General features: G+C 41.7%; 2 protein-coding genes and 1 long non-coding RNA gene across 5 annotated transcripts in view; 2 read left to right on the top strand and 1 right to left on the bottom strand.

Moving 5' to 3' along the window:
• SUMF1 (sulfatase modifying factor 1) overlaps nucleotides 1-2,171 on the top strand; it is a 39,773-nt gene extending 37,602 nt beyond the window's left edge. For both annotated transcript variants that reach the window (XM_030043902.2, XM_030043901.2), the window contains exon 9: nucleotides 1,165-2,171. In XM_030043902.2, the coding sequence (XP_029899762.1) occupies nucleotides 1,165-1,275 (111 nt within the window). In that variant the 3' untranslated portion in view covers nucleotides 1,276-2,171. The remainder of the gene's footprint in view (nucleotides 1-1,164) is intronic.
• A 3,461-nt stretch (nucleotides 2,172-5,632) lies between these two features.
• On the bottom strand, nucleotides 5,633-9,043 carry LOC115353864 (histone-lysine N-methyltransferase SETMAR). The gene is made up of 2 exons (XM_030043904.1): nucleotides 8,940-9,043; nucleotides 5,633-6,888 (listed from the first exon to the last, which is right to left on the bottom strand). The coding sequence occupies exons 1-2, from the start codon at nucleotides 9,024-9,026 to the stop codon at nucleotides 6,091-6,093; spliced, it is 885 nt and encodes a 294-aa protein (XP_029899764.1). The 5' UTR covers nucleotides 9,027-9,043; the 3' UTR covers nucleotides 5,633-6,090.
• A 93-nt stretch (nucleotides 9,044-9,136) lies between these two features.
• Nucleotides 9,137-22,766, top strand: part of LOC115333393 — a 129,099-nt gene continuing 115,469 nt past the window's right edge. Inside the window, exons 1-2 of one of the 2 annotated variants that reach the window (XR_003920774.1) lie at nucleotides 9,137-9,389; nucleotides 10,361-10,441. This is a non-coding gene — a long non-coding RNA (uncharacterized LOC115333393). The remainder of the gene's footprint in view (nucleotides 9,390-10,360; nucleotides 10,442-22,766) is intronic. The other variant, XR_005930930.1, reaches the window with a different exon arrangement.

Genomic DNA, 22,766 nt, shown 5'->3' with positions numbered 1-22,766 from the left:
TTTGGAAACCACCGTTCCTAATGCCAGATAATTTAGAATCTGTAGCACCGTGAATAGCACAGGTTTTTCTTTTTTCAAGGAGTGTAAGTATATTAACGTGCACTGAGACATGGCCAAATCTGTACAGCTAGGGAATGTACAAAACATGTTGTAGACCAGCGTCTGTACCTTGCTGTAAAGATGTCTGACCTTGTCCTGTTTATATTCATTTGGTTGTGTGTAAGTTTAACAGCCTTTCTTAAAACAACCTGTACAAAGCACCCTGCGGCAGTCCTTTTCAGAATCTTTTAAGATAACATTTTTGATCTAAATTGGTCTATCGCACAAATCCTACGAGCACAAGACAAACAATACTGCGAATGAAAGCGCAGGCAGAGACATTTCCCACCGACACGCATCAGTGGCATCAAATGGCTGTATCTGATGGGTGCGAGGACAAGTCCTGTGAAATAATCTTGTGCTCCTTTCTTGCTTCAAGAAATGAAAGGGCAATGACGGTTCTGCCTTTCCTTTTCTGAGAGGTGGCTGCGGTGTGATTGCAGCCTATTCTGGAAGAGGAAAGTCTTAAAAGTTGTGTACTAGGAATGTCTGAAATGCAATTGAATCATTTTCAAGTGGCTTAGTTTTAAATGTAAATGTTTTTATAGCCACCAGTCCAGATTATATCTTGATAATAAATATCCTTAGCATGCTAGCTGATGCTAGGAACTCTGGGAAGGAGTTTGCCTCCAGTTACTCCCTTCTTCTTGTTCCATCTTGTTCAGTGAAATGTTTTTTGACAGGTGCCAGTACCTGTCCCATTTCCAGTCATCCCTTAGTACACCAGTATGCAGATCAAGGCACTGAGCTGCTCCCTGTTCCCCTGAGGAGAAGCAGAATGGTCATTTTAGCTATTTCCCAGAGCAGGATATGTTATTAGTTGACACTCATGTTATCAGACACTTTGCCATTCAAACTACGTTTTATATCAGCTGCAACTGGTCTCTGTTGACAGTGGGATTTCTAACCCTTACTTCTAACACAGTCGTTTTGATCTGTATCAGTTCATTGATCTGTCCAACAGCATTTGAAACATTTTGCTATATTAATCTAACAAACGCTTGCCTAAGGAAGCACAAGCTGTGCTCTACTCTGAAGTTCACTTTTTCTCCTGTTACTCCGCAGTCTTACTGCTACAGGTATCGCTGTGCAGCCCGTAGTCAAAACACTCCCGACAGCTCTGCTTCAAATCTGGGATTCCGCTGCGCAGCAGACACCTTGCCGGAGCTGCGGTGACCAAGCGGGCTGTCACACTGAGAGACGAGGGGCTGAATTCCACCCGAGGAAAAAGAGATGTGTGGAGTGTCACTTGTTGATGACACAGAATAGAAAAATCTAGTGCTTAAACTTCCTGCTGAGGGGAAAAAAAAAAATCCAACACCACTCAACAGCGCTGGAAAAACCTTCACGTATTTATCTTTGGGGAACCTGGCCTGGACTCTTATCCTGACCAAGTGTTCTATCGGTGAATTCTGTTGATTTTAGCAAGAGTAGTCTGGAGTTAACTAGCACAAAACTGAGCAGAAACATGCCAGTTGTGTTTTAAAAGGTTAATTAATAATTTCTTTTGAAAAAATCTTTATTAAATAGTTGTATTTATTGTAATAGTTTGAATTTCTACACTCAACTCCAATAAACAAGGACTTTATAAACTTCAAGACAGCTTTAAGAGAAAATTGTAGGAGTTAACAGTGAGGACTGGAATACAGACAGCTATCTGCATGGGCAGTTAGTACAGCCCTTGCATTACATTCCTGTTGCAGTGAAAATCGGGTCCAGAAATGTGCTTTTTCTGGTTAGATACTTGCTCCTCTTTAGAAAGTGCCTTCTGCAGCTGCGGGATGTAATCCTCAGGGTGATGATGATTAGAAATGATGTACATATTTGAATAAAATTTCAAGCATTTATTTATGCTGAAGTCTTTTATTAATGGAAAAACACTGGCAATTTCCTTTGAGGTTCTTGGACATGGCGTAGGCTTATTTTGGGGACTTGCAAATTGCAAAACCGGCATCATTAAAAACTGAAGCTAACAAATGATTCCACTTGAATAAAAGATTACTAAAGTGAAAAGATGGCAGATGTAACTGTGAGGCCTAAGGCCTAATAAGGTAAATTTTGAAACTGTTGTGCTAGGGGAAAAAAAAAAAAAAAAAAATCCCATTTAAAAGGAGAGGAAGCTTAGCAAGGAGGAAGGGAAACGGGAGTAACAAGAGCTACCTCATTGTGGGATCTGAATGTACTTCAGGCCTTTCACCAAGTGTTTTGCACTGTCACTCACTCTAGGACATGGTATCTGCTTCTATTTCTGTGCCAGGCAATTGCTTGCTCTAAGCAGAGACTGACCAAGCGCTAAGCTCGGTGCCAGAACGGCTGTCCTGTCGAACGTGTCCCCGTCAGCTGTGTGGCTGGCCTCCAACAGGCCTCTTGCTGCCTGCCTGTAAAACAGGGATTGAACTCGGCTGTCTTCTTGGCTTCTTTGAGACCAAACAGTGAAAAACACGGTGGATTAACAAAAACTTGTGCATTGATGCCAGCCCTTCCCACCATTGTCTTTTCTGTAGTAAGTTGGGTTTGGGTTTAATACAACCTGGGGTTAATACAAATCCATCGCTTGCCAGCTCCTTCTCCCTCAGTGTTTGATGTTGAAAAGAAGATAGTGGAGGATGTCTGGGGAGCCCTTCAACAAACACCAGCCTCCAGCGGGGGGTAAAGGTGATTCTAGCAAGCAGAAAAAAATGATTCCAGAATACACCACTATGACTTGGCACTCACATAAGCATGATAAAAGCTGTGGTAAATATTTTGTGTAGTAAAGACTGCCTTACCACCATTAAGTGTTTAATTAAAATCTATGTATTAAAAACATCTATTTTACAGAGACTAGTAGGGAAAGATTCTTTCTATCTTTATTTCTATCTTTCTAAAAGGCATGTCTCTGCTCTTTGAAAAAAATGCACACAATTCCCTATATTGGAAAATTCTTATGACTTTATTTAAATAAACAGCTTGATGATGCCACAACATCAGGTATATGTCAGTCAGTGCTCACTGTGCTGTGGGCAGCATGTGGGGGAAAGTCTTCCTGTTTTTCTGTGGAGATGGTGGAATGTGCCCCATCCATGCTGCTTTAGTTTGGATAATGCTTACTGTGTTTTATTACAAGATCTTTCATTAAACATCCTTGAGTTAATGTGATCAGATTTCAATGGGAAAGTAAATCTCCATGCTGGAGTGAGTATTGAATATGGAAATATTGATAATTATTACTGTACTTTCAGAGTAGGAGGAGGGAGGATTACAGAGAGCTCACAGTCTTTTGAGCTCTTTGATTGGGTTCATTGTGAAAGAGCACACCAAACTGTGAAGTGGTAGACCGGGATTCTGAAGCTGAAAGGAACCTGAAGGAAAAAGCGAGCAGAAATGCAGCAGGAAGAAACAAGGGTCTATTTTCTTTTTTTAGTCCCTTGTTAGGGGATTTTTTTTCTTTTTAGTAGGATTTTGCTCCACACCTCCAGGCAGCTGTAGTGCTGAGGCATAGCGAAGTGTAATGCACATGCTGTGTGGAAAAAGGCCATTAGTGATTGCCATGATGGTTTAGAACTCTATGACAATCTATTATTTCATGTTCTTGCAAGGCCTTTAATGTGGCTGGCTATTTGCAACAGTACAATGCTCTCTTCTTTTTCTGTGCTGTGGAACTTTGTTCTAACCAGATAATTGATACTCGGTTCACTTGCTAGAAGCAGCATGAGCTGGCTGGGACAGAAAGGGTAGGATTGCACAGAGACAGAAGGCTTGGCTGTGTTCTCTGGTTTAAGGCTGGTGATGCAAGGACTAGATATTGCTAATAGTGTTTGGGTTTTTGTGTTTCAGGGTTGGTTTTTTTTTTAATCTACACTTCCTTAACTACTCAAAATCACGCCAAGTACATATTCGTAACAGGAAGCTAACAAACCATGCCGTCGTTTTGAAAACGAGGAATACAGATGGTATTAAAACTAGTCTTGAAACTTTTTCCAGGAGGGAAAGAGGAAGTAGATTGGATCATCCGCTCCCAGCCCTCCAGTCCCACCAGCTGTAAGTGTCTGGGTGGCTGGCGCAACACCCTTTGAGGGAAGAAAACCAGATAAGCCTCTAAATAGGACAAGAGACCTTGCAACCCAAGCTGTGTTCTGGTAGACAGTGCAGCGTCCGTTCTGAGTTAGGGGATCTGGAGAACTCTTCCGGAGAAGGCGGCACTCTTAATGAGGCAAGGATTAAAGTTAATGGCCACTCAGCTTGTAAGTGGCTTTTGACAAGCAGCTGAAATCCTTTGGAAGCTTTCTGTACTGACAGAAGTGACGCTTTAATTGTTAACCCTAAGAAAAACCATGCAGTAATCTTTCTCTTAAACTAAAGCCACAGCCATATGTAAATCTCAACAGCAGTTCTTCATAACAGAAGCATGAAGATATATATTAAATGGGAAAAAGCTAACACTGGGCCTTATCAAGGAAGAATAGGTAAACACAGAGTAAGATTTTGTTTAGCAAATAGCAAAATAATAGCAGCAAACTATCCCTTGTCAGTATCAGGTTAATCTTCCAGGTCCAAATCAAAGCGGTCTTTTATTTGGGAAAAAAAAAAAGTTACCAATGGTCTGCAGAACAGCCAATCCCCCCCCTGAGATGTGTAACCTTGTGTGTCTTTGTGTTATGTCAAAGGTTATGAATACAGTTAAAGATCAAACTGTACAGAGCAAATAACCTAGGGATTTGTGCTGCTGATGCTGCACTGTGGCACGACTGTAAAAAGTAGCATTGCAGTTTATCTGTCTTGTGTATCAAAGTTGGGGGAAATTCAAAACAAGCCTGTTTGTTTGAAGCTTCCTTAATTTGAAAGGAAGTGACGTAACATGCAGTTGCAGAACATACCTCATCCAGCAAGCTCTCTCCTGTATCCCTAGTGTGAGGAGATGCTCAGTAAAGCCATGTACATGTGTCAGACCTGTACAAGAATGATGAAAACAAGAGGCAATAATCTCCCTCTGCTGGGAGAGGACAGGCCTTGCTTAATGCTGTCTGGCTCTGCAGGAACAGTGAAAACAAATCAGTTAGTAGCTGAAAGGAATGCTCACGTATTTGTCAGCCATTCAACAATGTAAAAAAACAAATTTGTTGTTGTTCAGATGTACTTTTGTATTTCCTACTTTAATCTATTTCAGAAGTCAGAATAGCAGCATCATACGGCTTTAGACTGCAGAGTCGGAATTTGCTTCCTAAGTAGCGTAATAATAGTGCTGGAAAGTAACATGGATGTGCTGCTTGCTATTACTGCAGAAATCTTATTAGATGAGCCTTGAGATAGATGTGATTTAAAAAGATAGGATGATTGTACTTCTCAGAGCTGGCAGTACTGCGCTGTTTACACAGCAGCTAAATGGTCATGAAACTGAACTAGTCACTTAAAACCAGATTTTGGCATGCAGCTAGATGTGACTGGAAATGGAAAACGTGAGGCGTGAAGCATTCAAGCTAATCTTTCTGGACAAGTTTTTACATCAATAATAATAAGCTATTTATGTTTCATGGACAAAAAAATTTTTAGCAAGTAATTTTTAAAAAAATCATTTATTTTAATAGTATTTAAGAAACCTAATGCCCTTCTTGCAAATATCAACATTCCTTTGTCTCATTCGCTTGTGTAATTTTCAGTAACATTTCTCATCGTCCTTTCTGTGTACCAATGTTAAAGTTCATTTTTTCTGAAAGGTACAAATTGAGAGAGGTACTTTAACTTACAGCAAGCTGTCAGAAGAAAACAAGAAAAAACCACCAGGCCTGGCTTAGTAACTGACTTTGGAACATCCTGAAGCTCCAGTGCTCCTTCATACCATCCACCTTGAAAACAGTCTCTAGGATGCTGCATGAAGTTATTCTCAAAATCTTGTCTTCCAGCTGTTACTCAAAACCACACATGCTTCCTTGCTGGAATACACAGAGTCTTATTCAACTGCAATTTAACCGCTAGGGAAAATTATATTTTTAGGTATACTTTGGGACTGAAAAGCTACGGAGAGCTCCCTGAGCAAGTGTCTGGTGCAGAAAAGAGGGAGCTGTCCCAAGGTAAGAAGGAAGAACATGTGCGGGAACCACAGTAACAAGGTTTTCTCAATCTGTTATCTTCCTCTAAATATTTTTGTTCTCTGTTAGTTATTGGTAAATTATGGAATCTTCCAGAATAATCATATGAAAGTTCCTCTCCAGCAGAAATATCAGTGGCTGCAAAAAGTGCCAGTTTAGGCACCATTGAGTCAACTCGAACTGGCACCATAAATAAATTTGGCTCACAGGAATGATTCAGGAATCTGCCTATATTACCAATGCATGTAGGGTCAACAAATGTTTCCATTATCTGACCATTATGGAGGTGCTCCCTCACCACTATAATATAGTTCGAATCCTTTGATGTCTGGGCCTGAATTCTTCTACGTGCCTCATTAAAGCCTAAAACTTCACCAGCATATTCACAAACAAATCTTCCTTTAGCTATGAATTCCAGAGTACGAAGACCCCACCCTTTCTTTTCAGTCTTGAATACCTCAAGTCTGAGCTGCAGGCCCCTCTGAACAACCCTGTTTTGACAGGATTCACCGCACTGGCACATGGCATTGCATTCAAAAACAGGCCTGGTGTACTCCTCCTCTTCGCCTGTAGGCCTCAGGCACAAACTGTTGTAATTTTCACCAAGGCGAAGACACAAGCATGTGTGAACCATGCAGGAGCTGGTAAGACAAGAACACCCTGGAAAAGTGATTTCAGTGGGGTCAATGTCTCCATCTGTTCCAGCGACGTTGTCTGGGCTATACTGCAAAGAGAACTAAAGTCAAATCCTTGTCACGTTCAATGCTTCTTTCCACAGAGGCTATCAGATTTTTAAGAAGTCTGTGTTTGGCAACGACTAATCTCTGAATGTGGGGAAATGAAATAATGAACACTTCTTTTTCCTGTAAACTTCTAATTACAATTCTAACTTTTCTAGACCATTTTAAAGAATGCAAACCAGATATTCCATATAGGCTGAAAAAGAATCGATAGTCTGTTAGTGACTGGACTTCTCAAAATAGTCTGCTAGCCAGAAAAAAACAAAAAAACCTTAGCAGGAAAAACATGTCATCTAACTGGATCTAGTTTACTAGATAGAGTTTTTATTTAAATAGCAAAGTATCTTTAAAGTAATTTCTCCCCCTTTCGAAGCACTCAAAAAACTACTTACAAGGTTAGTCTATAGCTATTTTAAGTCACAGAATTTCAAATGCCCATTTTTGTTAAAAATTAAGATACTTTTAATTTACCTCTTCAAAATGTTGCACTCAAACTTGCTCCTGCTAATTCTGTTACAAAGTGGTGATGGTGTGAACTAGCACACCTCTACATATGTACAAAAAAGCTGAGCTAACTACTCTGTTGTGAGGGTAGCGCATGAAAGTTGAAAATCACGTTCTCAAAATTACACTAATGCCCCCAGCAGGTGAATGATTATAGAACCATGGACTGTTGCAAAATAAAAGCTGATAGAAACTTAGCAAAATATAAAGACAGCTACACATATATTTTTACTTTCTTCTCAACATTCAGCTTGCAAAGCTTTATTTAGAAACCTAGAGTATGTGCTATTACTAAATATTACATTTCACACTAGCTTATGTCTGGTAGCTTCTGGGTGTTGGGAAACATGCCAGTTCATTTGGAAATTTCTTTTTTCATAAACATCAGCTTTCTCAGTCATTTGGCTTTACTCAAAACCAAGTTTAATAGTCCCTTATCTGTTCCCATCTTCTCCCATTCACAGACTACAAGCTTTCCTATTTCTGTTAAATACCAGCAGCACACCATGCCGTTTAGAAAGGTTAGGGTCTATTTGGATTAGGTCTTTATTTTTTTTTCCACAGGCTTACTTGAAGCTGCTTCATTCTGTTTTCTAAAGACCCTCTAATTAATCACTGAAGCAACATCCTAGGCAACCGGGTGTACTTCCAGGAAACGGGTTTGGAACTTACTACAAGTAATACAGAAAATGGCAGAAACTGGACTATGCCTGAGAAAGCATGAAAAAAGTTACGCGTTTAAGGTATTGCCCTGTGTTTCTAGACGGCATCTTTTCCTGTAGATGGTTGTGGAGCGGGAAGCCTCTGCCAAGCCTGTCGGGGTTTTACTCCCGGTCTAGTTTCAGCCTCCGGCCGGCGCTGACGCCCTGTAGCGCAAGACCTTTATTCCTCCTAAAAGGTGACGTCTCAACCGCGCGATTAAAATCTCCGGAGTGCCAGGTATCGGGAGAAAAATTGCGTTTATATACGTAACCGACGTGCGCGGCGGAGAGCGAGCACGTAACGAGACCAGCCCCGAGGGGCCGGCTGCTCGGTGGCGGAACGCAGCCCTCCCGCCCAGCGTCACCCCGAGAGGGCAGGGGCCGCGTCCCCGCCCTGCCCGTGTCCGCCACGGGCTGCTGAGGGGACAGGGTGGCTGAGGGGACCGGGTGGCTGAGGGGACAGGGTCGCTGAGGGGACCGGGTGCTGAGGGGACCGGGTGGCTGAGGGGACCGGGTGGCTGAGGGGACAGGCTGCTGAAGTAACAGGGCGGCTGAGGGGACAGGGTCGCTGAGGGGACCGGGTGGCTGAGGGGACAGGCTGCTGAAGTAACAGGGCGGCTGAGGGGACAGGGTCGCTGAGGACAGGGTGGCTGAGGGGACGGCGCCGGCAAACGGGTTCCCTCAGGCGCCCCGGGCAGCGATGGCCGCTTCTCTCTCTCTCCCTTCCTCCCCTCTTCTTCTTCTTCTTCTTCTTCTTCTCCTCCTCCTCTTCCCGGTCTCCCCCCCCGCCTCCCCGGTCCGGTTCCCGCGGCCGCGGCCCCCGCCCCTACCTGAAAGGCCGGCGGCGCCTCCCCGGGCGGCCACAGCCCCACCGCCACCGGCTCCAGCCCGCCGCTCAGGTCCGCCCCGGCCGCCATCGCCCCGGCCCCGCCCCCTCCCCCTGCGGCGATTGGCTATTCGCGCCGAAGCCTCTCTTTGGTTGGGCAGAGGGAGTGACGGGAGGGCGCGCAGGCGCTGTGGTGGCTTAGAGCGGTAGCGCGGGAGCGGGAGCGGGAGCTTGCCTGGCGCTGGCTGGGAGCCGCCATCTTGTGGCGCTCCCTCCCTCAGCGACGCTGGTGTGGTGCCGGGCCGCTCGCTGCGGAAGGGGCCGGGCGGCGAGGGGAGCTCCGCTTCGCCGTGCGCCCGTGGGATGAGGCTGACCTTGGCTAGGGTCTGGGCGAAGGCGATGTGGCTGCCACCGTGGGTCGCTCCCTGAGACGGGGATGCCTCTCCAGAAACCGGTGTGGCTTTGTGTGATGTGTGCGAAAGTACTCAAATCCGAGTAATTTTAAGTGTTAATTACAAACTAGTGAGTTAGTTTAATTCTTCATGTGACCGTAAATCCTTGCTTATTTTGAAGGTGTTAGAGCTTGGGTATTTTCTTTTTTTATTGTTGTTGGTTTGGGTTTGGCTTTTTTTTTTTTAATTCTTCCTGGCTGGTTTACGCTTTTAATTAACCTTTTATATTTTGGGTTTTTTAAGTAAATGTGTTTTGTAATGTGGGTGGGAAGTCTTGTGTTCAGATCTTACTAGGCCTAGAAATTCTGCCATGTGTAGATGGGCAGTGGAGACAGCGGCTGCCTTCTTCTGTCTGGGCATGGGAAAAGATTTGGCAGATTTTGTACCTACAGGGATCCAGAGCAAGGCCCTAATCTTCTTCTTGGCTACTTTGTCCAGAGATAATTCAGTCAGATTAGTTTTCTGGATGAAGGGAGATAGGGACCCACGGAACCAAGCTCTTGCTTGATCTGGGAGGCCTTGCCAGTACTAGATAGGGTGTTCTTCTAAAGCAATCATGACAACATTGCTTCTGTGCAGTGTGATGAATTTAGAGCAGTCATGGTTGGTCTTGCCTCATCTGTTCACTGTGAACTGCAAACTGAGCTGTGGTTAGGAAAAAGGAATCAGACTTGTGTTCTTCAGTTGCTGGTGGTTGTGCTAGCTTTTGCATTTGCCCCTTGCGTCAGTTGTTTTGGGGCCTAAGGTTGAGGAAGCTCTTAACATCTTTTCACCTCAGTTTTTCCCTTTGTGTGAACCATGTGTTTTCCTTTTGAAATCAATTATCACATCTAGAAATGAGCTCCTCAGACTTAGGAGACAGAAATCCCTGGAGTATGCTCTGTGCTCTTCCAACAAGATATTATTTGTGTGTGTCTTTCCCTGTGGTGGTTAGTGACATGACTTTTCTGATCCCTCTTTCTGCAACATCCAGGAAATGGAAAGAGTCTTCACCTATTGTGTCCCCTTCCTCCTGCCTGTGAAGAGGAGCTGAGCAACACCAGGAGAGGTACAGGTGAGATTTGGATGGTGAAGTCTGTGTTTGTGGGTTGGACAGTTAATGGGGATAGCAAAATCGATAGGAAGATAATGATTGGGCTTGTTTAGGATTGCACTCGGCCTGTAAGAGAAGGGAAGGTATGGAAGAGGAACTTCTGGAGGTCGGTGCCTCCCAGTATGTGGTTAGTGTAATTTTGGGGAAGACTTTGATAAGTTTAAACCTTGGATCAGTGTATGCTGCTGTGAATGTAAAGGAAATGTACCTGTAGCATCAATGCTTCATACATAACTGAATGGAATAAAAATGGTGGAAGGCTTTAAATACGCACAGCCTGTCACTCTGGGTTTGTCCACCCCAGCAGCAGCAGTACAGCTGCTTCCCGTGGATGCCTCTGAGTGCTGCCATCTTCGGATTGATGCTCTCATCCTGTGAGCGCTTTTCATTGTGGGGAAGGTGGCAGATCAGTTTTATGAGAGAGATGCTGAAATGTTGAGTGATTGCAGATATTAAAATACAGTTTGGTTTTGTAGTTTAGGGCTTTCTGTTATTGCCAAATTGACCTTTAGATCAAGACACACATAATTTGGCTGCTAATCCTTGGTGCCAGATGGAATTCTTTTCAATTTTTAAATGACAGAAGTAATGAGTCATTACTTTGTAGTAAAAGAAACAGATTGCTTACATGCACAGGAGATGGGGTTTTGGAAATCTGCAAAAGGTCATGGAAAATCCAGTGTTTTCCTCCTCCTCCTCCCATCCAGGGCTTCTATTGTATTGAACTATGAATGGGTTGAACTGTTGAGATGTCCAGGTTGGGTGAAAAATTGATGAAAGCTCATTTTAATTTGTTATGTAAAATTGTTGTTGAAAGAAAGCTTAAAATGGAGCTGAAAGAGTGAACTGTATGTGAACTTTGTGATGCTGAACTAAGGCACCTGGTGCAGCTGTGAATTTCTTTTGCAGCACGCTATGCTGTCTCTAGGATGAGACTATATGAATCATTTTTCTTTGATACATTGCATGCATTTAGCTGTTGATTTTTCTCCCTGTATAAATAATGCTTTCTGCTCATTAATCATTTTTATGACTGTTCTCTGCAGTTTCTCAGATTTCTTAATATCTATCTGATAATTGGAGTTTGGAAGGTTAACTGTGTCTGGAACAGTGAGTTCATTTGAGAGCTGTCTTCATCTGACTTCATCACTGAATTTTCATGGCTGACACTGTATATTGTAACAAGGTGGTGGAGCTCAGGGGTGCATGTGAATCTGTGACTCATCAGACTGCAAGTAAGGGAGCTGTGCTCAGAAAACTAGGCACAATCCTAGTCTAGAAGAAATTAGATATAAAGCTTCTTGTCTTTTCTGGTAGGCAGAAGGTGCTGGAATCAAGGAAGCTTTTTCTAAGAGATTTCTTTTTAATGTCAGTGTGGTGGAAGCTGAGCAATCTCGAGTGATTAATACATAATACAGTGATTTCATGTATTGGTAGTGTCATCATCTGGTGATCTGGTGCAACCCTTTCTTCAACTGGGAGTGTTGCCAATACTCAGTCAGGTCAGCTGTGGCTTTCTTGAGCTGACTTTTGGAAAAGTCTCAAGGCTTGAGGTTTCACAGCTTCTCTGGGTACAGGTTTCAGGGCTGTACCAGCCTCCCAGTGAGAGTTTTTTCAAAATATCAAATCTGAACTTCCCTAACTGTGGGGTTTTTTCCTTTATGCCTTATTTATCACTACTGAGAGGAGTTTGACTCTGTTACCTTCGTAATTACTCTTCACAGAGTTCCTTTAGATTACCCCATAGTGTCCTCCTTGCTGGAATAAACAAGTGTATGTTCCTCAAACTTTTCTTATTGGTCATATGCTTAGTCTCCTGACCATCTTGGTAGCCCTTTGCTGGATCATCAATTTTTCTACATATCTTTTGAGCTGGAGGGCCCACAGCTGGCCACAGCTTGCACTGCTACCTCGTCATGCCAAGTGGAGAACATTAATAACTCCCCTGGATCTGTGTTCCTCCTTCTGTAGCCTGGCATGAGGTTTGCTTTATTTGTGAAGAGAGTGCACTTTGCATGTTTTTGCAACTTGGCTTCAATTGTAACACCTGAGGTGGCTTTCAGTGGGATTGCCACTCAGTTCCCAGTGCACTGGTGTATGGGGTACTCTGCCCCAGGAATACTTTTGCGCTGGTCTTCTGTTTGTCTGGACCATTGAAGTATTTTCTGTCTCAAGCTTGCCTTAAGATACACCAGCAAGTTAATAGGCCATGGAAGATGACCACTTTAAGTTACATAGCATAAAAGGTTGTTCGCTGCCTGCACCAGAAAGATGTGATCAGAAGGCCTTTTGCTAAAAGAGCCTGTCTGAAGGCTGCCTTCAGCTTCCTAGTTTCCTACGGAACCAATCTCTTGAAGAATAAGGTATTCCTTTTAAGTATTTTATTTTACATTGCACGTGGTTTCTGCCTGACTTTGTTCTGAATAGGCTATTCAGATAGTTCTCAGATGTTTAAACTTGCTGTTTTACTTGAAAAGGAAGTACATCTCCTGTGTGATATACTGGAGATGTTTCCTGTGGGAGATCTAAAGTGCTTCTTAAATGGTGGCATTGAGTGCAGACGGTCCAAAGTGACTTTATCATTCCCAGGTTGAGAGTTTTTTAGCTGCTTTATCCATGCTCTCTTTAGGTTCTGTCTTCTTCCTTCTCTAGTTAATCTTGGATACTTTTTTTTTTTTTTATTCCTTTGCTTACAGACTCTTCTCTTTGTGCTGCTGCTCTTCTCATGTCAGGTTTAAATTTTCCTTTGATTTGACCTTCATTTCTGGATAATCATCTCCATCAGGTTAGTAGGCATGTACTCTCTATCCTTCTGCCAGTCTATTGTGCATCTATTAGAATATTGATTTGCAGAGAGTGAAGTATAAAAAATCAATATCCCATTAAGTGGAGTAGAGTGACAACGTTCTAAGGCTAGTCAAGTTCAAAGACTAGATGCTAAAGGTGGTTTTTTTTTTCCTCATGTGGTCTCGGCTAGGCAGATAAGATAAAACGTACATATCCTGTTAGGGTTTTGTTCGCATGCGTTCATGGCTGGAAGACTCATTACAAACAACCAAATTTTAAAAAGTGTTGGTAATGCAGAATGATACTTTGATTTATTATACCACTTACAGTTTATTGTTTTTTAGTAGTAAACCAGTAGAATATAAATGCTCTATAGTGTATTTAGGCAGGATAGATAGACGTGAGCAATCTGATACTGCATACCAGCATCTGCTCTTAAGTGCTCAGAGAAATGTGGAGAGACCAGGTGTAAAGATTTATTTTTTTTTTGTTCAGTATGAGATGCCTACCACATACAGTTGATGAATGCAGCTCCCCTGCCAGCCCCCTTGTTCTCTGCACAGTAGTCTGCCATTTGAAGATGGGGAGTCAAAACATAAATATTTTTCTATTTCCTACTTTTGAACCATTCTCGGACCAGTCCGCAGTTATTTCAAGATATGCTACTTGTTTATGAATAGCACTGAAGTACATCTGACTGACCACAGGTATGATTCCCCTCCATGCACTGGATTGCTGTTGCTGTCTTTTAAAAAAATAATAAATCCATTAATGCTCTCTACTAATTGCTTAGCTAGGAAACTAGGTTTTGTCCATTTATAGCTCAATTCATTTATGCTTTATAGCTTGTAAAGTACATTAAAGTACTTTATGGGCTGAGAATTTGAAATGATGAGAGGCTGCAGTCTTCGCAGTGAGTCTGCTGTGGCGTTGTGTGGTGGAGTTTGGCTGGCATGCTGCCTGCTTTTTGCAAGGCTGAGCTCATTATCTGTGAGTCACACCTGGCCCTCACTAAGTTTGGAAGCAGGACTTCTGAGGGCCATTGCTGAGCCTGGGGCTCCTGCCGGGTGAAACTGTCTCCTGCTGTGTGCTAATGAGCTGGCTAAATCTTCCATAAGTAAAGGGATGCTGGAATGAAATGTCTGGTAATCATATTTGTAAATCCAAAGAAGAAGTTGAAGATCAGTTTATTTAAGTATGCCTTAGCTGTGCAGAGAAGACTGACCTTGGAAAATGCTGTGTTTGAATAACACAGTTTATCAAAATATCTCCCAAGTGCTTTGCAGAGATAGATGAACTTTGTTTCCTTTCTTGTACAGATAAGGAAACTGACGCAGAAACACATGAAATGAGTTAACCAGTGGTCGAGCTATTGTTCTTGGTTATCACAGGGCTCTGCATCTCATCTCTCATCGTATGCTGCACTTGCAGCATCGATTGGGTAATATGAACCATAAATCTCTTTGCCAATACACAAACACTCACAAAGTCTTGACTTCCATGAGTAAAAAAGTTATATAACTTAACATTTTGTCACATCCTCAGATGTAAACAAAACAAGTATAGAACAGTGCGAACAATTCAGATCTCACCATGCAAATTGCTTCCTGATTAATAGCAATGCATTTCAGTGAAAATTAGTCTCAGGAGGTACTTCAGTTAAATGAAGTCACATCTATAAAGTATTTTGGCCTGACAGCAGTAGGTGAGCCACTTGAAAAGACTAAATGGACCACCCATCTACTGGCTAAAATTCTAATAATGTTTTTGCAGGGAATCTGTCCTGAATATATTATTCTACTTTTGTTAATAGAGGATGCTATGTAACAGCATTCCACTTAAATCTCTGTGTAACAGTATTTCTTCAAAAGAAACTCATTGCTAAGTGAGACATAGAATTGCCTCACAGACTGAAGGAATTTCTTCCCTTTGAAGTGCACATCAAATTTCTTCTGTGTTCCCCATCTGCCTTGTATGAAAAAACTTAATTTGACTTCAGTGACCTCTGGCAAGCCCTATATAGATAAGGAAAATGTATTTGCACACCATTCAGGTCTTTTATGGACTACATATATAATGGACAGTTTGAAGGGACTGAAGCCAGTGTTTCAAATTGATGTATTAGTACTATAGTGTGCTTGGCAAACTTGTGCTGCAAAATTTGGTTTGTAGTTTCACTTAACATGCTGCTGCTTTTCAGCAGTTTGCCAGAGACAGAACTGCACATTCTAGCGCTTGCAGGAAATGAGTAAATAAAGCTAAGAGAGTATCCATGTAGATTTGCTGGGCTGCCTTCCACCAAAGTGGTTGTTGTGCAGTTCCTTTGGCCCTTGCCTATACAGCGTGATTTAGTTTATGGGCAGTGTGGCACGGTAGCTTTTGCATTTTTATTAGGCTGTGCTGCTGATGTTTTCACTGCCAGATGTATTTGACTACAGTAGCCTGAGTTACTGTTTTCACACAGCACGTGCTTTCCTGGCGGTTCAGGTGGGTATGTCATGATTCTTTATGTTTGTGACCCCTGTGTACTGTGGAATACACCGCTGAAGCCAGACAGAGGTCAAGCTTGAGTCTCCTGTTACAGCTGACAGTGACAACAGCATCTTGCCACTACGGGCTGCAGCTTGTCAGAAGCTCGCTGGTTTGGTGTGCATAGAGCAGTCACATAGGTGGTTGTGATCGATGTGCTCATGCTGCTGCTCAGAAAGTTACTGATGGCTTTGCATGGCTGGATTTTGAGGGGTATCTGAAGTTTATTGCAGGGATACATGTTTTCTTAGCCTTTATATTGCGTGTTTATATATAGAAAGCAATACTGACCTTTTGTGCTCAGAGGCGTGGCCAGTCACTACAAAGGTTCATACTGCACACTGTTGGGAAAGGTTTGCAATGCCGGCATCTTCGGGTTTCTTCTCTTTCGTGAAGATGTATTCCCCAGACCCCACCATGTTTTTCTTTGAGACACAACTTCTTTCTTATCCCTGCTTAAGATAATTAGATCATAGAAAAGGACTGTTTAGCTGTTGCCTAGAATTTCCAATGGAGAATTTCACTTGGGAGGCTGAAGGAAGATAATGTCTTTTTTTAGTCTTAGGTAAGGCTAGAGACTTATGAAGAATTGCCGTGTGCTGTAACTGCATCCTCAATCTTCCTCGATATTTACCAGAAAAGGGAGTGGTTCTTTTCAGTGGCTTACTGTCAATTTTCTTGTGTGTTGTACTGATTCAAGATTTCTTCAGGCACATGTGCTGTGCATCAGCCATATTTCCAGGCAGCATGAGCGCAAAATCAATGTAGGTGTAGAGAGAAACGTACAGTTTCTTCTTGGCAAACACTGTGGTGGTCTTCCAAGCCGTAAAAGTTGAGCACGCAAAGGCTGTTGCACTGAATGTGGAATGAACTCAGTGTACTCTGAGACTGTAGCATTAATCAGGTTTCATCTTGCTGGTTAATATCTCCCAAGAATTGTTGGAATTCAAGTCATCTAAAAATGCACATAAGCTAAGGCTGATGGAAACCTGTACTGCTCTGTGAATAAAATAGAAGGTTGAGTCAGGAATAATCATTTTTATCCTAAGTTAATGTTGGGTCAGGCATGATGGATTGTGGAACAAGTCCTTCCAGTTCTTGTCACACATAGCATCTTGGTCTGCAGCCTTTCCTTTATTAAATGATTTGACAGTAATAAGAATGGGGGGGAACATACAAAATAATCCCCAACCCCCCCCCAGCAATATTTGCTTAAGATATTACAAAGTTTTCAACCTGATGATTCTGTACTACTTATCCTTTCAGAAAGATTGTATTTTGCCTTTTTTTTTTTTTTTTGTATTTGCATCATTGAGAAAGATGTGTCGCAAGAGAATTAAAAAGTTCCTTATCTTATCTTGCTGCTCCATAACTGTACTTTGGTTTAAATGAAATCCATAATTTTTCCTTGTTGGTATGACAACAGAAAACATAAAGGTGAAATTAGAATAGGAATATAGATGAATGTTAACTGTATGTGCTGTAGCAGTTAAATAAATCACTTGATGATTATAGAATAATAATTCAGTATGGCATGCATTCAAACAGAATGATTTTAAGAGGGGAGGAGCAGTATAAAGAAAGAATTATGTGCATTTAATGTAGTATTTCACTGTGGTAGTAAATCAATTCCCCTCATCAAATTATGTGAACAAATTTATGAGTATGCGCGTATCTAGGGCAATTAATAAGCCATCTTGTATGGGACTAAGATACGTAGTTTTGCACTGTAACCTTTAAATACAATTTATCTCAAAGGCGTAATGCTTAAAACTTTCTAAATGTTCCTTCTAAAAGAAAATTTAGGAAGAAACAAAGAGAAATAATGCCTTACTAAAAAAAAAGTTAGTTTACGTAGCATTCGAGTTGCTTAGAACTTAAGTACCTTTCAAAGCTATTAATTTTGATGTAATCACTAAATTTTTATCATAATGTTCTCTGCAACACTATTTCTGTGTGTTTTATGAAATAAAAATTTTCAAGTACCTCTCAGTCTTTCTGAATGCTTTACAGTCAAGTGCAATCCAGCTAACTGGGAGCCATGAGAAATGCTCTAATTCTGTACCCTTAAGCATGTGCAAGTCTCATGTAAGTGACAGCGCTGTGTGTGCAAAATCCAGGTGGTAGGAGGCATGACCTTCTGCATGCCCAGGGAGTGAATCGGCAAATATGACCTCTGTTCATACCTTGGCCACCAGTTTCTCCTCAGAAGCCCTTGTAGCCTGTCTAAGTTCTTCACACCTGGGACCATGCATGTGCACTGTGGAGTGATGCTCTTGAATGATGGCTGCAGGTTCTAAAGCAGGAAAAAAGGGAATAAAAAAGGAAGAGTCGGAACTGAGCTGTACCTGAGCAAGTAAAAATTCACGTTCTGTACAGAACTTTAAAGATACGAAGAATCTGTCTAGATGTCATCTCGCTCTTGGTGGCTACATTTGTAATACTGCTTTCCTGTTAATGGTCTTTCCTGAAACAAGTACCTGGATTGATAGAGGGTTCAGAAATTGCCTAGTGAGGGTCTAGCTAGAGAAACAATTTTGCATGAAAATTTTTTGGGATATACAGAGGCAAATTAATTGATTGCTTTCTGGGAAGAAGCTGAAATTACCACCGTTACCAAACATCATTAGCTATCCTCTACTCTGTGGCAAGTTGCTTGCCCTTTCCTACTTCTGGGGAGTAGGGACAGCAGCTACCAGTATGGGGGGGAAGAATAGGGATTGTTTGATAAAGTCAGCAATGTTGGTCTTAACCATGTGCAGCACTCTGTGAAAAAGACATGTTTTGAATATGTTTCTAAGTCATCTCCAGCCTGCTGTCATTGTTGTTTGTTGTAACACTGACTACTTTGATGTGTTCGTCCATAAAGAGTGAGCAGACTACAATGGGGTTGTGCGCTATACAAGTCACTTACATATATAGCAACAGGACTGTTGGCAGTGAAAATGTGGATAAAGCTGTGGAAAGCAGTTTCGCTAGACTTTGCTACCGCACCAAAGCGTAATTCCGCTCAGGTTGTTGAAGGAGCCCCATGCAGTCCTTCCATTCTTGAGAATTATTTTCGGCAGAGGGCAGCAGTCTGCATAATCCAACAGTCGGTATGGGGAAAAAAATACATGGTTACCTGCTTCGGGTAGCAACCAGCAGATCTTATTTTGTGTTTCCTTTGAAGAAGGAGATAGCCCTCAGGAGCTGAACAGCTAGACAAACTGATGCACCAGTGCATTGATAATGGTAAACCTTTTCTTCCCTTGCATCAGACTACCCGTGGCCTGTTCTGTGCCAGGGGCTGCTTCCTCAGGGACGTGATGGAGCTTTCCTCACTAATTAGCTTGTCAAGCTCAGTGAAGAGAAAGAGTAGTCGCCCTTCTTGTCTCAAGAAAGTCCTCGGCTTAGCTGTGCTGTGTGGTCACAAAGTTTTTGTTATCTATCTTTAGTACTAGCTTGAATCTCTTCCCTGGAGAGAGCTTTACTGGGGTAAGTAAGTGTTTGAAGAAATTCTTCAGGTTGCGTTAAAAGCACGAACAGCTTTTTGCATGCTTCCAGGCTCTGACATCCCACGGATTAAGAGTTCCCCATGGGTGTTCTTCAGCTCTATTAAGGATCTTGCGGCAGGTATTTCCAGACATACAAATCAAATCTAAAACTACAAATGTGAAGATCCTAGAGTTACGCTGGGGAGTCTCCATGTAGGAAGCTAACTTTTTAGGAATTTGTCACTGAACGTCATTAATCCTGTCTTTGACACTAACCTCCGTGATGCATATCCTTGGCATACAGCCCACATCACAAACTGCTGAGTAGGCAAAGGTAAAGGAGTGAACACTTCCTGTTTGAAAAACAGTTGAACTGCTGTGGAAATAGTTTGCTCAGGTTTTAGGTTAGCATTAATTGGGTTTAATGCCATTTGGCTCTTTTGTTTTAAAGAGTTTGGAGAAACAACGGGAAAGTTACAGACTTAAGCTATGTCATGAATGACACGGGAGTTAGCATCTTCCTCGGAAGTATTAGTTAACTGGCAACATCTACAAACTAGTAGCTGACAGGTATGCCTGGGGTATTGCATTTAACAGTATTTCCCGAGTATGACATCATGTTTTCAGTCATGGCTTGTCTTTCCACCTTTCCTCCCAACTCGTCTAAGTGCTTCTTGATTTATGGTTATTTCTCTCTTACCGTATGGCTGAGAATGCATCACATTCCTTCATCGCAGAAGTCAAATAATAAAGAAGAGGTAGAAGACCTGTACTTATCCAAGCTGCTGGTAAGCTGCTTGCCTTCTTGGAGGGCAAACGATGAACTAACTTGAACACAGTAGATTTAAGAGCTGTGATTGGTGTTCATATCCACATATTTTTTTAATCTTAGAAAGGAAGAATGTTAATCAGCTGCAGCTACTATTCCTGGTGCCATGGCCCCTAAGAATAGGCAATTTTGGTAGCTATCAGGATGTTTCTAGAATCAGTTTAGGAGTGGTTTAAAAAAACCCAACTCAAACAAACAAACAAAACCAGAGAAACTTCCATCTGTATCATATTTTATGACTCTCTTTAGGGGAAGGGAAAGCGAAGACTGACTGTCCAGTCCCAACCTTTATGTAAACCACCTAGCATATAATAAGGCCTTCAGTTCCTCTACTTGTTACGAGAGTGAAAATACTGATATAACTATTGTAATACAGATTAGCAAAATAATTATTTGTACCAACATTCTTACTGATTATTCTTATGTTCTTGCTGGTAATTTTGGCATGCCTAATAAGGTGATAAGTACTGAAGGGAAGGCTGAAGTTCTTTCTTGGCCAGGCAACTGTGTGATATTGCTGTTGTGGACTAGTGAGCCCTGATGACATTCTGTAAAATGTGGAAAAAGTAAAAAGCAATCTCACTTTCAAAGGATTGTTGGTGACCTTTAAATTAGGGCTGGGAGTCTCATCATGAACTGCAACTGCAGGATACATGACTTACTTCCTTTTCCTTCTGAACTGAAAGGTTGTTTTCACTGAAATTACCACTTATTACAGAAAGGTCAAATTCGTATAACTGCGTCTCAAGTAAGTAGACAGTGACCTTGTTTATCTTAGCACACTGTTTGCAACTTCATAACTCTGTGTTTGCTTTTTTTTTTTTTAAAGGATCATGCTGTTGTCATTCTTTCATAACATGTTGCAAATAGACACATTTGATGGGCTAGACTTTCAACTGCAGCAAACATTTTCTGTTAGCTCAAATGGAATAATGGTAAATTACACTGGTGCAAGGTTTGGTGCTTTGTAAGAGTTGTTATTCAACTGCTCTTTGTCCATTGTCTCCCTAGAAAACAGTGCTTGAAGACTGTGTTTTACGGGTGTTACTCTGCATGTGCTATTGGGCCTACCAAGACTTTCTGTGTCATACACTGCAGAGTAACTTAAGTCTGCATTGTACGTTTTAGTTAATGACTTGCACATAGTTATAGCAATTATGGATAACATTATAAGAGCCCTCTAAGTGCCACTGGATTTCAGTATGACTAAATTCTCAGATTGTTTAGGGACTTGCTCTTAGACTAGATTTTACAGCTCTGAGTTAGATATATAAAGAACCTCTTTTCCCAAGGCTTGATAAAGTTATTTAGAAACCCAATTCAGTGCTACACAGAAGGTTCCCCTTCTACAGGGGCGTCACTGTCTTTGGGACGGAGCTCTTTCTTGCAAAACTGGAGCAGAAGTCGCTCTTCTTCCCAGTTTAAGCAGGTGGCTGTGTGTACACATTACCCCTCTGTAATATCTCTGTTAAAACAGTTACTGATGTTGAGGGAGATTTGCATTTCAATCCTTGTTTTGCATATACCAAAAAATTTCAGCCACTGGAACGTTATGGACCGTGTACATGTAGAGCAGGAAGGGATCTGCAGCAGGGAGTGAGACATCTTGGGTACCAGACCAGCCTACCACAGGGGTGGAAACCAGAGTTAGGAACATGTGGATATTAGTATGGACAGTGTTTCCGCATGTGTCTTCATGCTTAAAACTGAATTGTTTCTTTAACTAGTAGCTGTCAAAATTTAAATCTTGATGATGTTTTCTGGAGCTGTTACTTGCAATATTTTGGTGACCTCTTAGACCTCATATTACAAGGAGTGCAAACGTGTTATGTCAGAAACTGTTAGTAACTACTTTCTCCTGCCTCTGCATTTCCGGTATATACAAGTGGCATTAGGCTGTACTCCTGTCTTTCTTTGCTGTATATTTTAAATTATGTTATTTATGATTTTACATACTTGAAAGGACCAAGAACTTTTTGCCCACAACTCTGCTGGCGTTTTGATACTGTTTTAATCAAGTGGATAAAATTTTGATTTCAGGACAGTGGTAATGTGCTAAGCATATAAGCTGGCTATAAAAGTTACTCTTTTGTGGAAGAATGAAAAAAAAAGAATTTTAGACCATATTTAAACTCTTAACAGTTGTTTTTTTAGGTGTGTCTAATATTGGGTACAAATCTAGAGAGTCAGGGAAATAGACTGGATGTAAACTAGACTCTTAACCTAGAGCTTCTATCTGTTTTTATTTGGCTAGTAACAGTGTCCTGGTTTAAGCCCAGCCAGCAGCTAGGCTGAAACAAAGAGAAACATGTCTATATAATTTTTTTTTTGTATATTCTAATGTCTTTTTAATGTCAATTTATTCCTGTACTTGTATAGAATTTAAATTGTTACCTAAATATCTGCCAAGAGATGGCAGTGTAATGTTGCTCAATGTGCTGGATGAGATTGTAGGAAAATCTAGTGGCTATGACAATACAGAGCCTTCTTCCCTGAGGTTTTTGGTGGCCTCTCCTAGAACAGACGGGCGTATTTATCAGCTTACTTCCTATGTGCTGTGGGTTGAGAAAATAAGCAGAAGTTAAAACGATTGTGTGCTTTGCAGTGCTCTGTTCGTCTCTGGAAAGTTACACTTCCATCCTGCACGCAGAGTAGATTTCTAAAC

Source organism: Aquila chrysaetos, chromosome 20 (genome assembly GCF_900496995.4).
Source record: "Aquila chrysaetos chrysaetos chromosome 20, bAquChr1.4, whole genome shotgun sequence".
In the NCBI taxonomy this organism is placed as follows: domain Eukaryota; kingdom Metazoa; phylum Chordata; class Aves; order Accipitriformes; family Accipitridae; genus Aquila; species Aquila chrysaetos.
Note: the sequence above shows the minus strand (reverse complement) of the source record. Positions and strands in the feature narration are given on the sequence as shown.

Bases quoted from the DNA above. Each gene is read 5' to 3' on its own strand.
- LOC115353864 (XM_030043904.1), bottom strand. From the start codon at position 9,026: ATGGCGGCCGGGGCGGACCTGAGCGGCGGGCTGGAGCCGGTGGCGGTG. The intron at 6,889-8,939 runs GTAGGGGCGGGG...TTCTCTTTGCAG, and splicing joins AGGCGCCGCCGGCCTTTCAG to TATAGCCCAGACAACGTCGC.